Source organism: Phalaenopsis equestris, unplaced genomic scaffold (assembly GCF_001263595.1).
Source record: "Phalaenopsis equestris unplaced genomic scaffold, ASM126359v1 Scaffold000834, whole genome shotgun sequence".
Classification (NCBI taxonomy): domain Eukaryota; kingdom Viridiplantae; phylum Streptophyta; class Magnoliopsida; order Asparagales; family Orchidaceae; genus Phalaenopsis; species Phalaenopsis equestris.
In genome coordinates this window covers 654,341-676,272 of record NW_018165274.1, presented here as the reverse complement: position 1 = coordinate 676,272, position 21,932 = coordinate 654,341, and the positions used below count along the sequence as shown (strand labels likewise).

Below are 21,932 nucleotides of genomic sequence, written 5' to 3'. Positions count from 1 at the left end.
CTCTGTCAGAATCATCAGACGACATTTGCTTGTCTTCCTGCAACTCCAGCCACCAGCCACAACCTCCTCCACCTAGTGCGTTCCTTCTAGCCACCTCCCACCATATAACTGTTCATTTCAGTCGCTCGTCTTCTCTATCCAGCCATTCCCCTCACCACGGGATAGCCTTCCCTCTCATGTCTCTCAATCCCACGCATTCCCCGCCGCTGCCACCATCATTTTCTCTTATTGCCCCACACTCCCCCCCCCCGCCGGCCCAGCCGTTCCTATCTTTTTTTCTGCTATTCCAACCACCAGGGCCGCCCCCTCCGCAACCTTACCACTGTCCCTACCTTTACCAGCCTTCTCGATCATTGTTCCTTACCTTCCCACGCGCTGACGTCTCCAAAATGTGCACCCTACCTCCTTCCCACTTGCTGCCAGCATCCAGAACAAATGTTCCACGTCATTATCTGTTGACTGCTTGCTATCTGAAACCCTGGAAATCGTTATGACTTTTTTGTTTTCCTTTGGTTGACCAGTTCATCCACCATCACGCCACCTTCTAACCCCTCGCAAATCACCCCCACCACCCTGAGATTCACCCTAATTTGAGTTCATATTGTCACTTATTTTTATTTCCCGTTTCAGTGTATCGTCGTCTCGTGATTTTTATAAGTTTTCCTCTCAAAGGTGTTTGGTTTTAACTGTCTATCTATTTTTAGAAATATTATTTGATTTTTCTATTATGGTTTGAGTTAACCCTGGTATCAGAAACATTAGATTGTTCCAAATTATTGATAGATTTGAAAAGATTTCCCACTGATTAGCATTGCTCATAAAAATACAAATGTACACAATATGTTTCATGATTCAGAGTTCAAGAACTAGGTTACCAATACAGATCAAAAAATATCACATAATAAAAATGAAGGGCAAAAAGGTCTGACTTATATGAAAGAGCTTGAATGAATAATAATATATTTTAACGTTAAGAAGTTGAGAAATAGATTGATTCCTTTTATAAAAGTGAAATAAAAATATGAATCACTAGAAGAAGTTATCTTGAAAAAAAAAAAGAAATAAGGCGAAAATTTCATCCCAGCTTGATAGATTATGAAGAAGAGGAATTTTGGATGAGAAATTTGAATAAACGAAAAATTATAATACCCAATTTTTGATAATGTACAAGTGCAAAAATATCCAAAAAAATAAACCCAAAGTTTAACCATTCAAAACCATCAAAAATAATTCGACTGCATTCTATTCATCAAAACGATCAATTTTATAGCTATATAAGCAAATTCTTAAAAAAAAAAAGTTTATGAAATTAATTTCCATTTTGATTAAATTTTTTAAAAATTTTTAATTAATAATATTGTTCTTTTTGTTGTAGCTGTAAGCGGGATATTGGATTTTCTCTTCTTATCCTAAAACGCAATGGTGGATTTGGTAAGCAACGACAGAGATGAATCGAGAAAAATTTAGGAATAATGCTAAATAATTAGATTAATATACTAGGTGCAAAATATTAAGCACTTAACTATTCTGTAATTCCCAACCCATGAGCAGCCAGGAGGCGGAAACAAAGGGCTGTCTAGAGGAAAAATCAGGGAAGAAGAAGAATAGCAGAACAAAAGGAAAATTTTAAATTTTGATATAAATTTGAATTTTGATATCTGAGAAATTAATTTCAAAAAGATGAGACAGGCTTCAATATTTACAAGAAGACAAATCTTTGCAAAAGGAAAAAATTTAGGGCTGTCCAATTCAAAGCGATAAATTGTTGTGTATAAGATGTACAAATTATAATACCTAAATCAAAGTTTTTTCGATGTGTTATTATATGTAAATTGGACTAGTTGGTGTATTGCAGTAAAAATTTCTCATATTGTAGAAAGTATGGATAAAAATTACAAAACATCTATAAATAACGAATATTTTGACGATATAAATTTCAATTAAATGTATTATAATCGTACAAATTAGAGAGGCAACTTTAAATAAAAAAATCCGGTACATGAAAACTGTATATTGGTATATATTTTTATTCAGCATATTTTAAAATGATTCACAAGTTTAGTTAAATGTTAAATGATAAAGATATATTCAGCTTAAGAAATGTCATGTCATTGGAGGATAAGCTAGTAATGATATAGTTATGATATCTACGAAGGTGAGGCAAAATGGTCCGCAGTGGTGTAAAATAATCCCCTATAGAGGCAAAAGGGTCATTAATGTAGCTTGATAATCATAACGCACAGTTTCACCTATGCTTTATTAAATTTGTAGCTTTCATATTAAATTTATACCATATGTTGTGTGTAGGTTTAAGACTAACGATATTATGATGACCACTAAACCTAGAAAATCGTACCTAATACATCCTAAAGCTAGAGTGAAATACAAAACAGCAGATAATAAATAAGCAAAAGAAGGATTTAATGAATTTAAATCAATATGCAAGTAATTAAACCATTGATTGATATAATGTACCAAGAAAAGTTACATGCGCAATTATATTGCTATCTGTTTTTGTAAGTAATTCTTTATATTTTAATGTTATAGTAATGTACTCATCACTTATACTCAATTTATAACTATACCCGTCCATGATTAGCATATATTTTGTTTATTGTTCTTTAGTATTTGAGTTATATATTAGATTTATTTATCTTATTGAGGTCGTAGCTTACGAGATTGGCATACATATTTTTACATAAAAAAATAGTTAAGGCTGAGTAGAATAAGTATGATTTTCTAATCATAAATTATTATAAAACAATTATAAGATAAAAAAATTTTGGGTTGGGCATCGGATGAAATTAATGCCTTTTATTAAGACTTTCAATATAATTTAGATACTTTGCGGATATAATTAAATGATATATTTTGGATTGCTTCCATTTAATTTGAATGATTGATTTTATTGGATATATGTGAATGTTAGTAATGTGTTATTTCAAAAATATAAAAGTTCTATTCTAGTAACTAGGATATCAGAATAATTGTTGGTCAATTCTTTAAATTGTACGCACCACAGTTAAGTTCTGCATTGAATAGTGGAGGGTTTGTCGTGGGGTGTGACATTTAAGATGGTTATATAAAAATCTAACAATAAATTTATGAGAGGTAGTGAAATATAAACTTAGAAAAATTATAGCCAAACTACCCAAAGATCAACAACCACAATTACCATCAATTCTCCATTTAAATTGCAAAATAAGAAATTTGGTCTAATGGGTTAACAAGTTCCCAGCTCTGTTATAGAGCAACATGTAATAATTAACTATTAATTTTAAATTAAGTTAATTATATATATAAAAGATAAATTTACCTGATTAATTGTAAATAACAGAGGGCATGATGCCTTCATTCCTTTTGTCCCATACCAACAAAGAAGGTAAGGCAGCGAGCAAGAGAACAAAAGAAAAAGAGAGAGAGAGACAGAGAGGAGGAAGTAAGAGGAAGTAGGAGAAGCGACATTTCCAGCAGGTGGCTTGAGTGAACCTTCTTTGAGTGGTTGCGAGTGAATGAAGGAGTCACAACCTAAAGAAGGTGGAGAGAGGAGTGCCCTTTTCATGGGAGGGAGGACAGGGGATACCAAAGGCATGAGTAAAAAAGAGAGACAACACGACAATTTCCCAAAGTGGTCTCAAGCTTTCCGCAGTTGAGATAAACTCGAGTGGCCGCAGGAGTCTTTCCTGCATGTAGGATATGCTTTACCGAGCTTATATGAGTTTCAAAGCCGAGGAGCTGCTTGCAAAACCATTTTCCTTGTGTGAATTACCTAATTCGAAGAGGAAGGGGGAGCGAAGTCAGCATTCTTCTCCAATCAAGCAGACCTTTTGTTTTAGAAAGAAGCTCAAGCAAGCTACTGTGAATTTTGAGAGAAAAAAATGTCTTGGCAGTGAAGAAAAGTGGGGGTTTTGCGTAGCAAGAATTTGAAAACTGAAGTTTCAAGCTTTTATATTTTATGAGTTTTACAAATACTTGAGAAATTTGAGAAAACCTAACTTAAATTTTATTAAAATTATTATTAGGGATTTTAAATTGGACGTTAAAATCAAAAATCAAAAATTGCAAAATTCAAATGTAATCAAATCTTAATAGCCAATTTATTTATTTTGAAATATAGCATAAGATCGGGTTAGATGGTGTTAACCCTAGGTTAAAACGTATCATTGTGGTCTATAATTTCATGCATATCAAAAGGAAAGATTTTAAAAAAGTGCCTTACCAAAATTTCTTAGTTTAATTGCAAATAAAGGCAAACTCAGCAAATAAAAATCATTAATTTGAAGATGTAGGAAATCCCAGGTGTAAATGTTTCACATTTGATATATCGCTACAAATGTACATATATTAAATTTAAGCGAGTTGCAAAGGATTTAAAATTTTAAATAAGAGAATACACATTTTCAAATAGAGAAATAAATATTAACTTAATTAGATAAATATTTAGGTAAGAATTTATGTGAAAGAAGGACAACATATAAATGCTAATAAAGTCTAATGTGTTATTATGGGAGCACCAGAGGACTAGCTTGATTGAGGAAAGAACAACCGATGCATTGAACGGAAGGGTAAAAATATTTTTTTTTTACAATTTTATTTTTTCATTTATGAAATAATTACAAATATTTTTACTGAAAACAATTGTAACTATTTTTACTACTTTTAGCAAATCCTTTTAAAAATATAAGTTTCATGTTTTTCAAAATGTTAAATAAAAGAAGAAAATATAGGTACTCTCGTAGATAAATTAATTAAATTATTAGATATTATGTTTCATTGGAACATAAATGTCTTATGCATTCAAGAAACTAAAAGGAGACTTATAACTTATATTTTAAATTTTGATATTCACGTAGAAGTCGTAGTAAAAATGGTATATATATAATTATAGATAAGAGTTTGAATGATAAATATTATAAAAAGTAAAAGAATTGGAGATAGAATTATAACTCTAAAAATTGACACTAACACGAAAATATTTTTGCTCCCCAAGTAGGCCTTAAATATATGTTCAAAAGAAAATTTTTGAAATGACTTACAAAATTAATACAAAGAATACATTTTTGAAGGAAATTTTTTTATTGGATGAGATTTAAATGGACGTGTTGATAGAGTGGGAAAAAATTTTAAAAGTATTCATGGTGATTGTGGTTTTGGAGTCTCTTAAGATGATAGTAAAGCTATATTAGATTTTATTAAACTTATGATTTTGTTATTACTAATATTTTATTTGAGAAAAGAGAAGAGCATATTATCACTTATAAGAATGGATCTAATAGAATATATATAAAATACAAATTGATTATCTTCTTATGTGAAATATATATTGTCAAGATTATAAAGATTGTAAGGTCATTATAAGTTAAAGTTTAAATACCCAACATTGATTATTAGTTTTAGACTTTAAAATGAAGAGTTGGAAGATGAAAAATATAATAAAATGTTATTATAGAATTAGAAAAATAAATAAAATTATTTTTATACTCAAGAACTTAGGGTTTGAGATTTTCACGAAGAAATTAATATTGTGGCATAAAATAACGAATAATATTAGGCAAGTTATAAAAAAAGTGCTCAGCAAAGAAAAAAAACTCTTATGAATAAAATAATTGGTGGTGAAATGGTAATGTGCAAGAAAAGATAAACAATAAGAAGTATTATTATAAAAAATTACTTTAGACATAAAAGCTTGAAGAATTGAGGAAAATATAAGGTGGTCTGTAAAGAGTCTTAAGTGAATAATTTGTAGTGATAAAATTTTGTTTTTAGTGATCTTTATATAAGCAAGCTCCAGATTAGGTGCATCGGGACAAGTGCGTTGAGTGTAAACACTGAGAATGGGAGGATGTACTGGTGGATTCAAAGGGGTAGAGAACTCTTTGGTGGTAGGAGAAGTGGGTGAAACCAAAGAAACAAAGGGTTCGTCAATGTTAGGCGGAGTGGAAGGATCATCCACAAGAGTGGAGTAAGAAACAGTGTCCAAGAACTCTAACTTCCCCTCACTAGAGGCCGAGCTAGGAAGGTAGAAAACACTTTTAAAAAGAAATAAAGGAAAAAAGAAAAGTAAATAAAAGCAAATTAAAGAAATTAATACAAAATTATGCATATTAGTATTCTAATATTCTAATAATATTACTTATAATGAAGTCATATAATGTGTTTGTCCTTCATCGTTATCATATTTGATCAGGTTGTTTCACCTTACCATACATGCATAGGTCAACGTTTATGTTTTGCTCCTAGATACAATGTCTGCTCATATTAATTATCAAATGTATGTGCATTTTGCTCATAACAACCTCATAACAACAAAGATGAAAATCAGATGCAACCATGTTTTGCATCTCAAACCCAAACAAGAAAGTGCATACTTATGTCGCTACATAAAGGAGAAACAATAAATCTTCAAGTTAGGATTGTTCAAAAAAGGATTTTGAAAAATGTTAAACGTATACTTCTAGTATACGTTTAGACGATGACTCTCATTGATAGATATTATAACTGAAATAAATAAAAATAACCAGAAAATAAATTTCTTTACTGTCTCTTATTTTTACTGTTCACTACTTTTTTAAAAAATATTTTTAAAATATGAATTATTATAATTTAGAGATATTTTACTTACTAAGTAAATTAACTGTTACATTCAGCAGCTAATACTTTTCAAAAAATCAACTATAAAATAAATGGACCCTAGAAAATAAATGTACAAACGCCGGGGAACTCAAAAAGATTAATATAACATTTTAGTTTTACTTCTCTTTCAATTGTAAGAGATTAAATCTAAACAACCTGTTTGAAAATTTTTTTATGAAATAGAATGATTATTTTATGTTTAAGATGTTTTGATTCATGGAAAGAAAAATGTTTAGATAGTTTTTCCTTAAGCAACACTATGTTCCTGCCTTAGTATTTCAAGTTTTTGGGTTGGGACTGGTTGTGTCACAATCTCTCAAACTCCCTCTCAAGGGAATTGGTCCTTCAATTCATAAAATGAAACGAAAAGACATTTATTTATTGCTTGTAGAGGAAACAAAATAAAAAATGGCATGTTGGTTTCTTTGTATGGCCATTATTCTCAAAAACAAATCTTTGAAAGACAAAAGAAAAAAACAAGGTAAATTAAATTCAAGTCCCTCACCTTGTATAGCAATGATTAAATCCACCAACACTAAAATTTGACAATTACATCTCTCTCGCATAAAATCATTACATAGAAGGACCCATATGTTTTTAAGCACTAAAGGAAAATAGTGCAGTTAATTGTTATGGTTGAATCTTGAGGAAGCTGGATGTAATTTATCCAAAAACTCAAACCCTTTAAGCCCATTGCTGTATATTGTTTTATCCTGTTCTACCAGTGCAAAATGGAGAACAAGAAGATTGCCTATCATCAAATTGGGCAGCTTACAGTTGAACATAACATAAGGCCCCATTATCTGGAGAAATTAAAAGGATTTTTGCATGGACACTGAAACTAATCAGTAGTCAAAAATCAACTCACTCCCTCTCTCTATATGATAGTGAGCAGCCTAATATTCTGTTAAAGATTTGGGATCAATGAAATCATTTCAAAGTTTTATGATAAGGGGCGTAAAGGACTACATGGATACCGTGATAAAACTAAACAGCAATTGTAATAAACTTAAGGCAAAATGCAATCCGGCATGTTAATGAAAATACTGAAAGCAAAACTGAGGAAAATTCTATAAGTCGCATTCAATTACTAAGATGGAAAATAAAAAGGATGAGATAAAATAATTACCATTATTCTCCCCCAAAATAACCAATCCATCACGAGAAATCCCACATCCTAAAAGACAAAAGCATTTTATACTATGAAATAAAGCAAGCAATCAGCAAATGTTAACAAGTACAAATATATTTAATCATAAATAAAATGGTATTAAAGAATTGAAGCCATTTCTTACCATCATCATCTACTTTAACGTAAAATGATCTAACACTTAAAGAGACAACTACCTGAGAAAGTAACAAATTAAACATTAGTGCATTTCAAAATTAACACAAATAGAAACTAAACAAAATTATTATTTTACCGGTAAGTCAAAGATCAAGAACAACAACACCAGATATAGTCGAGGATTACGGATAACAACACCAGATCCAGTACAAAGAACACCCAATCCAAGCAGGATTAGAAAAATTTATACAAATATAAAATTTTACACTACTTTAAAACACAAGATGTCTCCACCAAGGCAATTGCATTGTTATTTTAAAATTAATATTGTTAATTTATTTCTTAATTTATTACTTTTTCAGGCCCCGTTTGGGGCAGCTTATAAGTGCGGGTGGCGTTTTCCGCCGTCGCCCCGTTTGGTAAATGCATTCGGAGTGCGTTTTAGAAAACATCGAATTTGATTGTTTAATAAAAGCGGTCGAGGGATCGACCCGCGGCCCAAGTTCGTTAGAACTTTTACCTCGCTCTCTCTTGTCTCGTCTCTCGCGTCTCATCTGTCTCTCGCGATCCCATCTCTCTCGCGACCAAAATCATCGACTTCATGAACAAACCTTCACGATACAGAGATGAGATGGCAACGAAGGGATCACGGCTTACAGAGACCGCCGAAACTCCCCCGGCCAACCTCTCCTATTCTGCGGGGCCATCCACAACACCTGCCCCTCAGCTGCCCTCTCCCTCCCTTGGCCCTACCCTACTGGCATGACCGACGCTACACGGGAGACATCCAGGTCGACGGCGCAGAGGCCAAGATTCGAGTATCTGTTCAAAACCTTGTGGCGTTGCCTCTGATGGTAGACGTCGGCGCGAAGAAGAGGATTGGGTGGCTTGCATTGCAGGTTCGTGAGAATCTATTCAGTTTTATGCAGTCGTTCTGAGGCGTGGATGGTTCTTTGCTCGTGGTGCCTATGAATATACTTGACCAATGGTTTAAGAAATTCCAGAAGAAGGCTAAGCAAGATCACACCAACCTCAAGGGCTTTGCTTTGTGACAAGGTTGAAAGTAAACAATGAAAATCACTTACAAAAACTTCCAGAGATTATGAGGATATGATCTTCAACATAATATTCATTAAATCCTTGGAACACCTGATTTTAAATATTTAATTTTCTTTCAAAAAGTTTTTACCAAATGATTTATTATAATAGCATTGAGCTCATGGATCCATTAGCTTTTGCAAGTGAAGGAGAGGGGGTATTTATAAGTCCATATTCAGATGAATTTTGTATTGATCAGATTTATAATTACTAATTATTTGTATGCATCCAAAAAGTATTTTTTGGCTTAAAGTTGCACCAAATCTTCTTCATAACATCTGCACAATGGCTACACAACCATTAGTTTCCAATGACCAATGTCGCATCAAAAAGTATCTTTGATCTCCAATCTTATATATTATAATGAAAAATTGTGTCTAGATAATTAATCATGATGACAGTATTCTGATCTTTTATAAAAAATGAAAAGATTCAATATATAGATACACTCTTAGAAAAATAAAATTTACTTTTCTGCTTCTGCAGTATCGAATATATTGTCGAGACAATTCTATTACAAACAGTATTACTTAACAGTGGCAGAATGGTCATTTATCCACAAAAAACTGTAAATTGATTGTTTCCAAACAACTATCACAAACATCCACCCAGCTTATATGGATGAGTTGTTGATCAGCAACTTATCCTGCAGCTTATCAGGATAAGTTGCAGCTGCCCCAAATAGAACTTTAGTTTATTTTTCTGTAAATACACATATGATGATGGTGCCTATGAGAACAAGATATTTTCTTTAATGCTTTAATTAGCTCCACGGCTTGGTGTATTATTTCAATTCAGTCTTACTAGAAATCCCAGGTTCACAATTCCCAAACTTTTGTTTTGGCCAATTCATTGTTTGGAGGTCCTTTTCATATCCATGTTCTATTCAATCCCCATTCCTACATTAGTTAGGTTCGGTGTTCCCTTCTTTACTAGCTAATAATACAGCCTATAATGTTGAATAGTGGATCATTACACGAGTTTAAAGTATCTTCAATTGCTGCCTCATGTGACTATCTCCTTATTCGCACAACAAATTTTTTACACGACTTGACTACTACCTACAATTTTTTTTTTTTGGGCGGTGGGAATCAAATCATTATGTGGTTTTAGTTTGTTCTCAAATTTCTTGTTTAATTTCATATTAAGTATTATTTAAATTATCATAAAGAATTTTATTTGTTTTTTATTTGCATCAAAAGAGACTAAATTTGCCTAAATAATTAGCAAACTACAACCTTAATCATTTTGTGCTTGCTGTCGTGCATCCATTCACAACAGATTTGGTCTTTGAGTCAATTAAAAAAATAATAAATAATGCAATAATATCACGAGATTCGAAACTATACTCCTCTCAACGGGACATATAATATTTGAAATTTCAAAGTAAACTGATGACTTGAAAGTTTTCTTTAGAAGCTACAATATGTTTGATTAAGCTGCAGAGAAGAAATTAATGGGATGCACTCAAGCTTTTTGCAGTAGTGTTGCAAGTAAAGCAAAATCATTATATATTGATATGAAGCACAACATAAAATGCAATTCTTTTATATAGCGACCATAAGAATAAAGTACATACTCAATTTAAAAATTATAAGCAAAGTCGTGGTGTTTTTGAATACCATGCAAGGCTTATAAAACTTATACTTGCGCATTATTTGCCTCTAGATATATTTGATCATTATTAATTTTATTAAAAGTCTTGTATAAAATATTAGGGATGAATTAAGCTACAACACTCCCAAACATCATGTACAGCTTTTTATCCAAATCTTTAAACATTGAGGAACATCTACCTCGGTTATAAATAAAGTCTATAGAGAAAACCTCGGCAATAACTAAAATCGATAAAAAAAAATTATTGTCTTCTCCTGTGACGCTTGGCATTAACGCCAAGAGTCGTATTGAGCAAAGAGTCGTATTGAGCAGAATAGAGAGTCATATCGAGTATGAGAGGGCATTTGTGACATTTTAAGAGGAGATTGAAAGAGATTGGAAAAAAAAACTGAAGGACCGAAGCAAATATCAAAAATCAAGTGAGATAGAGAGAAGGAAGAGAAAGACTCGCCTAGGAAAAAAGAAACTAAGGAAGAAGCGGTGCTGACTCTAGCCATGAATGCGAGGGTATTCGAGGGCCTCAAACGCGCTTGCGAAGCCCCAAGAGACTTCTTTTTGTGAGAGGAAGAGAGGCGTTCAAAGAAGACAAAGAAGACAGGAGGCTTTCATCGAGCAGGAAATTAAAGTTCCCACACAGGAGTAGCTGACTGCAGGCTTGAAGTTGGCTCAGCATGGGATGGAGGAATATGACAGACAATTCTTGGTGCACTGAATTGAAGAATAAGTGCTTGATAAGACTTTGATTGCATAAAGGAGTTTTCGAGCAGGGAAAGCACTCAAGAATTGATGGTGTGCAAGACCTAGGGCGTTGTACTTGTGTGGCCAAGCGAAGAAGGGAGAAATAGCTGCAAGGTGTGAGATTATGCCTTAAACATCAATCGGGTTTGTGTGTCGAGCATATTTCGGTCTCAAGCAGCAAAGTGCGAAGGAGAAGATCATCAAACGATCTTTAAAGGGAATGAGAAAGACTTTTAAGCTCGACCTAGATTTCAAAGTGTGAAGAAGCTAATCATGGTGCTTCCTGTATAGTTTTTCATGAGGGTTTAAGGTGTTTAGTGGCAAAAAGCCTTCAACTGTGACGTTAGAACAATTATATATCATAATAATGAAATTCATTAAAGTTAAATTTATAAAGAAAATTGAAATGTTAATGACTTAATAATTAAACTTAATTAAGGTTGATTTTCATAATATTAAGAAAATTGTTAAAAAAATTAAAAAGATAGAATTCTAAATATTAATAAGAATGGTAGTATAAAATTAATAGTAACTAATAATAAGATGATTTGAAGAACAAGATTATATGATTTAAAATAAATCAATGATTAATATAATAAATTAAAGGTAAAATAAAGACAACTAGCTTTAGAATATTAAGATTATAAATAACAATAATCCCTTAAACATTTGATTATAGGTTTTTATAGGAGATAGGTTGGAAGAAAAATTGTCACACGCCAACTAACCCACCAAATAGAGTCAATAGTGGTGCGACAAATACTGGCAATATGATCAAACCAACTCTCGTCAACACACGTCCTGACTTTTATAATCAAAACTCAGTGGGTGATGAATTAGTCTAATTAGATCGTCATAAAATACGTGATACATTGCATCTCATATACATATTAGGAAGCAAGGAAATTAAATCACCTAAAACATGAAACTTATAAAGAGCTGTTAAATCCAAAACCATAAAAAATACGTACCCAAAAGTTATGCATGAGCTCTCAAAACTATCGTGCAAATGTTATACAAAGACACACTTGGCTGCTCGCCTCGGTGTTTGCCCCTACTTAAAAGGCAACTACGAAGAATGAGCAAACAACAAGCTCAGAAAAACAATCGGAGCTACTATAAAATTTTACACATGAAAAAGAAATAATGTACATACTCGTATGAAAACTATACATGTCTACACATAATCACAACATGTTAGCTGTCGGTCAACTTTTTCGATAGATTTGAAAATATGAATATGAAAATAATTTTTGAAATTTAATTTAAGTATAAGAGGTATATAATTTAGGTTTTGACAGTAGTATGTTTTAATTTTTTGAAAAATGAGGCCAAATGGATCTCATTCGTCCAATAATTTGCATAATCGTGTCTGACACCCTGAATATTACACCTTCCAAGAGAAAAGTGTAGACCCCGATAATAGGCTCAATCCTGCAAACTAAGAAATTTGTGACATCCATTTAGTTTGCGAATCTTTTATATATGACCGACAAATTCCCCTATTTAATACAAAGATAAAATGGGGTTTATTTTACATGGGTTCCAAGTTCCCTATAGAGGCAAGCCCCTATAGTTAATTACATCCCAAATAACGGGAATCACTTGAGAAAACTCTCGATAATGATCAGTGGTTCTAGTCTTTAAGAATTCAAAGTTCAGGTTTTCAAGGTAGGACGTGGAAAAGCAAGTGAGAGTGGCTCAAATAGGAACAGTTATTTCAGGAGTCCAAACGAAGGAACAGGTAGGGGATGTTATAGATCCTGAGGAGAAACATCAATGACATCTCAGACTATCCTACGGTGTGGCTAAATTTTTGGAGACGACATTAATTAAGTGTTTGATCCTACCAGTTTTATTATTTGGGACTTAAACTTGCATAATGTCTGATTATGCAAATAGCCCACAGAGATATGAGGGTTTACGTCGTACCGTACGACAACCTCGGAACCTAAGTCGAGTTAGGACTTACGCTGCACAACATGACTGTACAGAGGCCTAAAAAGAGAGTGAGGATTTACGTCGCGCTAGGCGAGCTACCTCAAAGCCTTATGGGTTGTTTAAATTAGGAAAGCTCAGTTGATGCAGACTCGTTCTGCTGTTGTAGAATGGCGACCACCTCCACCTGTAGTTTGCTCCAAACTCCTTGTCGTGCAGCCCACGAAGTTGCTCCGAGCTTCTCGTCGCAGTAATAGTCCTAAAGTCTAAAACTCAAACAGTTTTACCAGGTGGGTTTCAATGTCTCAATTTGGTTGTCAATGGGGGGTTCAAGTTGATTAGAGCGACACCGGTTAGGATCCCACGGTTCCCTGTTACCTCCTCCGAGGGACTCCCGTAAGTTCGAAAGAACGTCTTATGTTTTTTTTTTTTTTTGAAAATGTTGTTTAATTTAAAAAGAAAGGTTTTGTTTTGAAAGTGAGATTGTATTCAGGACCTGCATAATGTGTTAGAGCAAGAGTAATTGCAATAAAAAAACAACAAATAAAATGTACCTGTGTACGTGGCGTATCTACTGTTGTTACCCTATTGCATGTTCAACTCACAAAGCACAATATAATTTGCAGGGAATTTAAATAAATTGCAGAGAAAAGAAGAAAACAGTAAACAGTAGAACAAGTTGTAGCAACAGCTAGGAACTCCTAACAAGGAAGCAATAACAAGGAACTCAAAAGAGGTGATCCTACGGCCTCCTACAACTTTTACTGCAACTAGCGAGCTAGTACGGTGATCCTACGACCTCCTACGGCTCCGGTAAGCAACTGGCGAATGTGTACGGTGATCCTACGACTCCGGACAGCAGCTAGGAGTTTCGAATGACGCCTGTATGAGTTCCTATGAACCCAAACAGCAATGGGCAACACCTATGAGGTTTCCTACGAACCCAAACAGAGGTGGACAACAGCTAGATGGACAGCTACTAGGTGACTTCCTACGAACCCAAATCTGGGTGGACAACTCCTAGGTGGCTTCCTACGAACTCAAACGGTGATGGACAGCTACTAGGTGGCTTTCTACGAACTCAAACGGTGGTGGACAGCTACTAGGTGGCTTCCTACGAACCCAAACTGTGGTGGACAGCTCCTAGGTGGCTTCCTACGACATCTGACAACGATTAGAAGCATTGGCAGCACTCTATAACCTTCCTATGAACCCAAATCGTGGTAGACAGCTACTAAGTGACTTCCTACGAACCCAAATCGGGGTGGACAGCTCCTAGGTGGCTTCTTATGAAGAAATCGTGGTGGGCAACAACTAAATGGCTTTCTATGACACTGGGCAGCAAATAGAAGTATTGGACAATGGTCCTACAGCTCTTACAGCTCGGGGCAGCAATTAGAAGCGTTCGACAATGATCTTACAGCTTCCTCCGCCACGGGGCAGCAACTAGAAGGTTTCCTACGACACTGGGAAGCAACTAGCACTCCAAATCATTAATTTCAGCACATCGCAGCACTCCAAATAATTAATTTCAGCACATCGCAGCACTCCTACAGCACTGTACAGTGATTGGCAACTTCAAACAGCATTTAAATGGAACGCAAAATCCTCCAAAACAATGATTAAAACAGTTTCCAAATGATTGGTTTAGTTCCACCAAACAACGACTAAAACAGTCCCAAATGAGGGGTTTAATTCCACCTAAACAGCGATTAAACATCCTCCAAATGATGAGTTTAATTCCTCCAGAACAGTGATTAAAACAGTCCCCAAATGATGGGTTTAGTTTCACCAAAACAGCGCTTAAAACAGTCCCCAAATGAGGGGTTTAATTCCACCAAAATAGCGATTAAAACATCCCCAAACAATGTGTAGTATGCAGCGAAAGAATTCATTTGTCACAGATGCACGTATTCGAGTTCCAAGTGTGGGACGTGTGTGTAAAAAAAAAAAATTAAAGTTTGGGTGTTAGCATGTATGTCCTACTTCATGTTGTTTAAACTGAGATTTGTAATTTACAACCAGTCAATTACGATAATAAAATATCATAGAAAATATATGGCGGAAGCAAAGCACATGCGTCAGAATTGGAATAAAGACAGGTTTCTGTAACTTGGTAAGCAGAAAAGTTTAATTGCATACCTTGAACTCCAAGAAGAGGAAGATTCAGAAAAGCTGCTCGTGCCGAAGGAGGAAGGGGGAAGAAGCCTACCTTTGCGAATGAGAGGAAGCTTGCAGTTAGCAGGATTTCGGATGCAGAGAGGCTAGCAGGGAAGAGTCTCGACCGGGCGAGCTGAACGAATGAGGGTTTCGAGCGAGCAAAAGCTGCGGCTGGGGATGCGATCGAGTCGCTAAAGAAAAGCGAGCGAGCGGAGGAAAGCGCTCGGCCTTCTGGTCGTGAGGGAGAGGTGCAACAGGAGCGGGAGAGACGAACGGGACTGTCCAGTCGAGCGAGAAAAAGACGAGCAGGTGAGGGGCTCGGTGCGGAGGAAGGAGGGACGAGCGCCCAGGTGTTTTGCGAGCGTAAGAAGATGAGCAGGAGCTCGGGAAGACTAGCGGGACAGGCGAGAATCTTCGGCGCAGTGAAGGATGCTTCGTCTCTTCCTGTTGAGAGGGATCGAGCAGAGAGATTTCGAGAGAGGGAGAAGGTCAGCGAGAGAGAGGAGCTTGGGGGAGGCGAATCAAGCCGACTGCGAGCAGGGAGACCGAAGGAGCAAGCGTTCGGGAAAGGCAGAGGAGGAAAACGGGATCGAGCGGCTTCGGCGTGGGGAAGAGGCGAGCGGGCGAGCTTCGTGCTTGCAGCGGAAATGCAATAGGAATGGGAAAGCTAAGCGGGAGCCAACGGGGAAGAAGAGCTCGGCTTCGTCCGTTCGGCGGCAGAGGAAGGAGGGCTGAATCTCGTCGTCAGAGGAAGAGGCGAGCGGGGATCGCAGAGGAGCATCCGAGCGGGGATTTCGGCGCAGGAAGGAGAGGAGGTGAGCGACGCATTTTTTTTCTGCCCCACTGAATCAAACCCGAGTTGGACCTAAGTTGAGCTCGGGCCCGCGCACCGCTAAAAAAAGGGTGTATCGATATCCGTGCAATTCACGCGAGTGTGGAACCACAGCAATATGGGTGTCATTTCTATCTAAAGTCGACGTTCCGGACGCGTCGGCACGATCCGTTTCGTCATCCGGGATCATCCGGACGAGTTTGCCGACGGACGAGTCAATTTAAGCCAAAATCATGTGGAATGCGATGCGTACGCAAATAGCGGCGTTATCGAGTGTTCGGGTCACAAAGGATCCCTAGGGGCTGCTCCTATTAGTGTAGGAACTCGACTCGAGTTTTATGTGTCGACCCTAATCAACTCAACAGAACGTCGAAGATTTGGGACCGCCCATGCGAAACTCGAAGGAGTGACGAGGTGGCTTGAATTTTTTAAATTGTGTGGGTTTCGTACTAGTCCTCTAAGAGAGTCGAACGGGGAAAGTCTAAAGCTAGACCCTAGGCTCTAAGGAGAGACAAAAAATACCTCATCCAAAAATGAGGTCAACACTAGCATAATAAATAAAATGAAAAAAGAGTAGGCAGTATAAAAAGACTACAGTGTAACATCTAAGTTGTAAGCAAGAAATAATAAGTATAATCAGAGATGTCATATCATAGTAATGTCACTTGTTTAATGTATAGGGTTCAACTATTTCCATGTTATTTCGTAATTGGTCGTCATCCTACCTCAAAGGCTATATAAATGATCAATAAATGTTGGGTTTCCCCCAACATAACAGTTATCAATAGCCTTCCCCATACCCATTCCATACCCACGGTTTCATAACGATCTGTCGTCGTCTAATCCCAACGATTCCTAATATTCCCCGTATAAATATCAGGTGTCGTGAAAAGATCTTTGTATGTAATAGTCTACCCATACACATGACATTAGTAAAAGTATCATACTTATAGCAACATTCATCAGACATTTCATAAAGCAAAATTTCTAAAATCAGTTATTTCATCTCTTAGGGTTTGTTTGAGGCAACTACAAATTATTGACAATCTGTTGATAAGCAGCTGATCCAAATAAACTGTTGATCATCAGCTGATCCCGATAAGTTGGTTAGTTGTTTGGTTTGTGGTGTTGGAAAACAACTGATTTGCAGTTGTTTCTGGATAAATGACTATTTTGCCCCAGTATAGTAATATTGTTTGCAACAAAACTGTTATAGCAGTATATTTAATACTTGAAAAGCAAAAAACTACTTCATAACAGCAGAAAAAATAAGATGCGTACCTCACATAACAATGAATATCGAGTGTACTTAAAAAAAAAGTTTTAAAATTACAATTAAAAATATGTAATATTAATTTTAAAATTCAGACGACGTATGTCACGAGCTGAGTCGTACTCTATGGATACCATCCGATCCCGATCACTATCGACAGTGGAATCTGTCGGACTGTCTACCCACAGGAAGAAGTCACACTTCTTCGGACCGTCTGCCCAAAACAGGCACCTATAAAATTTTCTCCCGTAGCTATGTGTCCAACATGACGTCAGTAGGGAAGTCTGTAGTATGAAATAACAGAGCACTCGCCGAGAGACCTCTAAAATCCTTGAGCTCAATTTTCCTGAATGATTAAAAAGACAATCCATTAGTCATAACAAAAGTTGAAATTGCTAAAAAAAACTGATAATTTATAGTTTTTTGCATGCGTAAGGTCTCAGAGAACTTAATATATCCACCAACGAATCTGTCACTACAAGAAAACAGTAGACGATATAGAGAAATGAGTTCTTAGTTGTCTTTAACCAATGTAAAACCAACTTCATGTGTGTCGCATGTGTATATCACCAAAAAAGGTCATCCAGAAGAACCTCATAAACCAATGCACCGAAAAGAATAGAAAAATTTGGTTGTTTTCATTAGGATTTCACATATAGCACTAACAAACAGTGACTAACAGACTGTCCAAACGAACCCAAAATGCAAAAGTTTCATCATGGTCCTCACAAGCCCACAAAAAAAAAGCAAATAAAACTCAAATGAAAAATAAACAATTTCAAACACGTGAAAATTGCAAAACCAAAAATATTCAAATAACAAATGACATAAAATAAACAAGACACGTCCAGTCAACATCAAACAATGGCGTTCGTTATCTGCTCTCTCAATTCAGTCATTTCCGCAACACCTTCCCCATCTTAGGTGTAAGCTTTCAGTGATTCCACTTCTCACTATGGTATAGATTGTCCTACATGAAATTCAAATGCTTTTGGTGGGACATGCATGTGATCATCGTCAGTCAAGAATGAAGCCTACATCTGACCTAAAATGATGTCGTTGAATGTAGTTGTGGAGCATCATCGTGGCCACTACAATCTGCATTTATTTTGAAAATGGGTAAGTCGGCATATCACGCAATATAGCTCATTTCTTCTTCCACACTCCAAATGTTCTCTCAATTACACCGCGGAAGGATGACTTTTCTTAAAAATTTCCTTCCTGCCATGAGGACCACTGTCAAATTTCTTGAAATTTGGAATGTGACATTTCGTATTTGGAAACGACTTAAGATACTCTCTCTATAAGTGATATCCAGCATCAACCAAGTAATATTTAACTGACCCAAAAATCATAAATAGTAATAGAATATTGAAAAAAACGAATGTGACATATAGCTTAACAAAGCTGGAGGTGGGTGAGGAAAGTCGTTTCTTCGGTTTCTTGTTGCAGAAGCAAAAATATGACTATCATGTGCGCTGTCTGCCCAATCAGTCATCACAAAGATAAAGCACATGTTAAAGTCACATAAGGTCATCACATTTTGTGTGCACGATCCACACCGTCTAATGCATGCAACTTTTTCGGGATTGGATACCCGCGCATCTACGTGGGTTCAGTCAATCACTCCAATTCTGTTAGATCAGTTAAAGTTGTGCTTGCCACGTAACACATTTAGACGTCTGAATGTAATGTGTTAATAAAAATTACCTTAAAGAATGGCATATAACGCGGCTCATTTGTAATTTTTGTTGAAGTTGTCTCGAATGTCAGAGCCCCTGGCTTTATTATCTTAGCCAATAAACTGACAAGAGCTTTCAAACTCATTGAGAAATACCTGATTATTGTCTCCGATGAATATTGAAATCACTCCATCGCTCCTCTCATTGATTCGTTCTGTGATAAAATATAGAGAGATATTAATAACACATCTCTTGTTGTCATTCTTGAAGAGTCGTGGAGTCCATGATAACTATGTAGTTCATAGAGCATATCCAAAAAAATGAATTTTTCATATAGAACATATTATTGAACCTTATGGGGTGTCCTTGTGGTAGCTCATCGACCCATTTATCACCAATATAACTCGATGTCATGCAAGGATTTTGATCGACGTAAGTGTTGTAGTATTCATACAGCAAAACTATAACCACTGTAATTTTTCTTGTAAGACTCGGTCGATGTGAATCCATTCTAGACAAGTGTTATGTTCAGGTAATAAGTGCAAGTCAAACAACGTTAACAAGAACATCTAAAAACTGCAGGCGTATTATAATGAGCAGAAATAATTACTCAGCAACATATTGATTGTTCGTGTTAGAAAGGAAAGCATCCAAATCAAAAAAACCATGAAACAAACAGAAAAAAAAAACAAAGCCACTAAACAATAACTCCACAAAATCAATTGTCCATTAAAAAACGTAAATAATTAACCCGAAATTCGGGGGGCATCTTCATGAATATCTGTCTGCGAGTTGGGTCCTCCAGCAACTTCAAGAATTTCAGATAGAAAGGCTTATCAGACATAACTTCGGTATATGTTTGCATAACTCGAATAAATTCTTCTATGGTGGTGTCATGTGGTACCGCTTATCCAACAAAACTTCAGAATATGTTTGCAGAACTCGAATTAATTCTTCTATGGAGGTGTCATGTGTGGTACCGCCTGAATTGTGCATGCTTCCACCAGCTTTTTTATTGTGTTTATGATGAAAGCGGCTCTTTTTTTTCATTTTCCCCACCCTTGGCCGCTTTGACATGTATGTGGACTCTAGCTCCTTCTAGTTTAGGTTGGATCCTTCACCTCACGCACTTACCTGCTCGATCTCCAAGTCTTATGGTATACTTGCAAAACCATGCTCATTTGGGGTGAATGTGTGTGTGTCCGTCGCAACAACCCCATTGAACATACAGTCCAACTTATCCTCCAAGTCCAGCTCAATGCCACTTTATTTGAATTTCTTGGTAGCTGGTATTGCTTGCAACGTACGGGAAAGTTTATTAAATAAATTAGAGGGATAAAGAATGGAAAAAAAAAGTCTTGAGGGGTTTGGTCATTACCTCCAATTTTTCAGTTCATGACTCCTCTAAAGCATCAACAGTCCGTTTAATTGGATCCTAACTCAAGTCTATGGATCCCCGTTTTAATTCCTTCCATAACTCACAATCATTTTTTAATTGATCTCACTTATTCTTAAATTTTAACTTCTGTTAGACCCTTCTAGTCATTTCATTTAACTTCTTCGTAATATTTTGTCGCATTCTTTGTTAAAGTAGGTATGGGTCTATTTCCAAGTTCAATCTCTTTAAGACTGAGGTTGCAAAATATTATTGTGACTTCCTTACCAGCATTGCTATGAGGCGACTTCTATGATTTTTACCATTACAATACTACTAAAGAAAGAAAAACAAAAATATTTTAGGTCAACCAGAAAAGAGGCAATACCACTGGCCAAAAGCACAACACCCACAGCCACCATCACCCACCCAAAACACACCCATAACCACAACCCCCCACCACACACACAGCCATAATCACCAAGACAGTCTCCACAGCCACCAACAAGCTCATCACTCACAGCCACCAACACAGCCTCCACAGCCACCAACACACACACACTCACATCCACCACCAACCCGCAGAATCTAGACTAGCACAACAAGCCTCCACATGCCACCAACAAGCACATCACTCACACCCACACCTACCAACATAGCCTCCACAGCCACCCACAGGCACCATCACCCACATCCACCAACACAACCTCCACATGCCACCAACAAGCACATCACCCACACCCACACCCACCAACACAGCCTCCACATGCCACCAACAAGCACGGTACCCACAGCCACGAACACAACCTCTACAACCACCAACACACACACTCATATCCACCACCAACCCACAGACCCAAGCCCAGCGCAAAACACGCCCAAAACCACTAACAAGCACATCACCCACAGCCACAACGTAGCATCCACATGCCACCAACACAGACTCCACATGCCACCAACACAGACTCCACATGCCACCAACACACACACACTCACATCTAGAACCAACCCACAGACCCAAGCCCAGCACAACGCACACCCAAAGTCACCAACAACCACATCATCCACAGCCACCAACACAGCCTCCACATGCCACCAACAAGCACAATACCCACAGCCACCAGCACAACCTCCACAGCCACCAACAAGCTCATCATACACAGCCACTAACACAGCCTTCAGAGCCACTAACACGCACACACACTCACATCCACCACCAACCCACAGACCAAAGCCCAGCACAACAAGCCTCCACATGCCACCAACAGCACATCACTCACACCAACCAACAAAGACTC

The 21,932-nt window shown here is 36.5% G+C and overlaps 1 protein-coding gene across 1 annotated transcript in view; it reads right to left on the bottom strand.

The window, feature by feature from the left end:
* LOC110031497 (DNA mismatch repair protein MLH3-like) overlaps window positions 1-21,932 on the bottom strand; it is a 117,857-nt gene that overhangs the window by 81,682 nt on the left and 14,243 nt on the right. The window contains exons 3-4 of the mRNA XM_020734720.1: window positions 7,929-7,980; window positions 7,763-7,810 (exon numbers count right to left, since the gene is read on the bottom strand). Of these exons, the coding sequence (XP_020590379.1) occupies window positions 7,763-7,810; window positions 7,929-7,980 (100 nt within the window). The remainder of the gene's footprint in view (window positions 1-7,762; window positions 7,811-7,928; window positions 7,981-21,932) is intronic.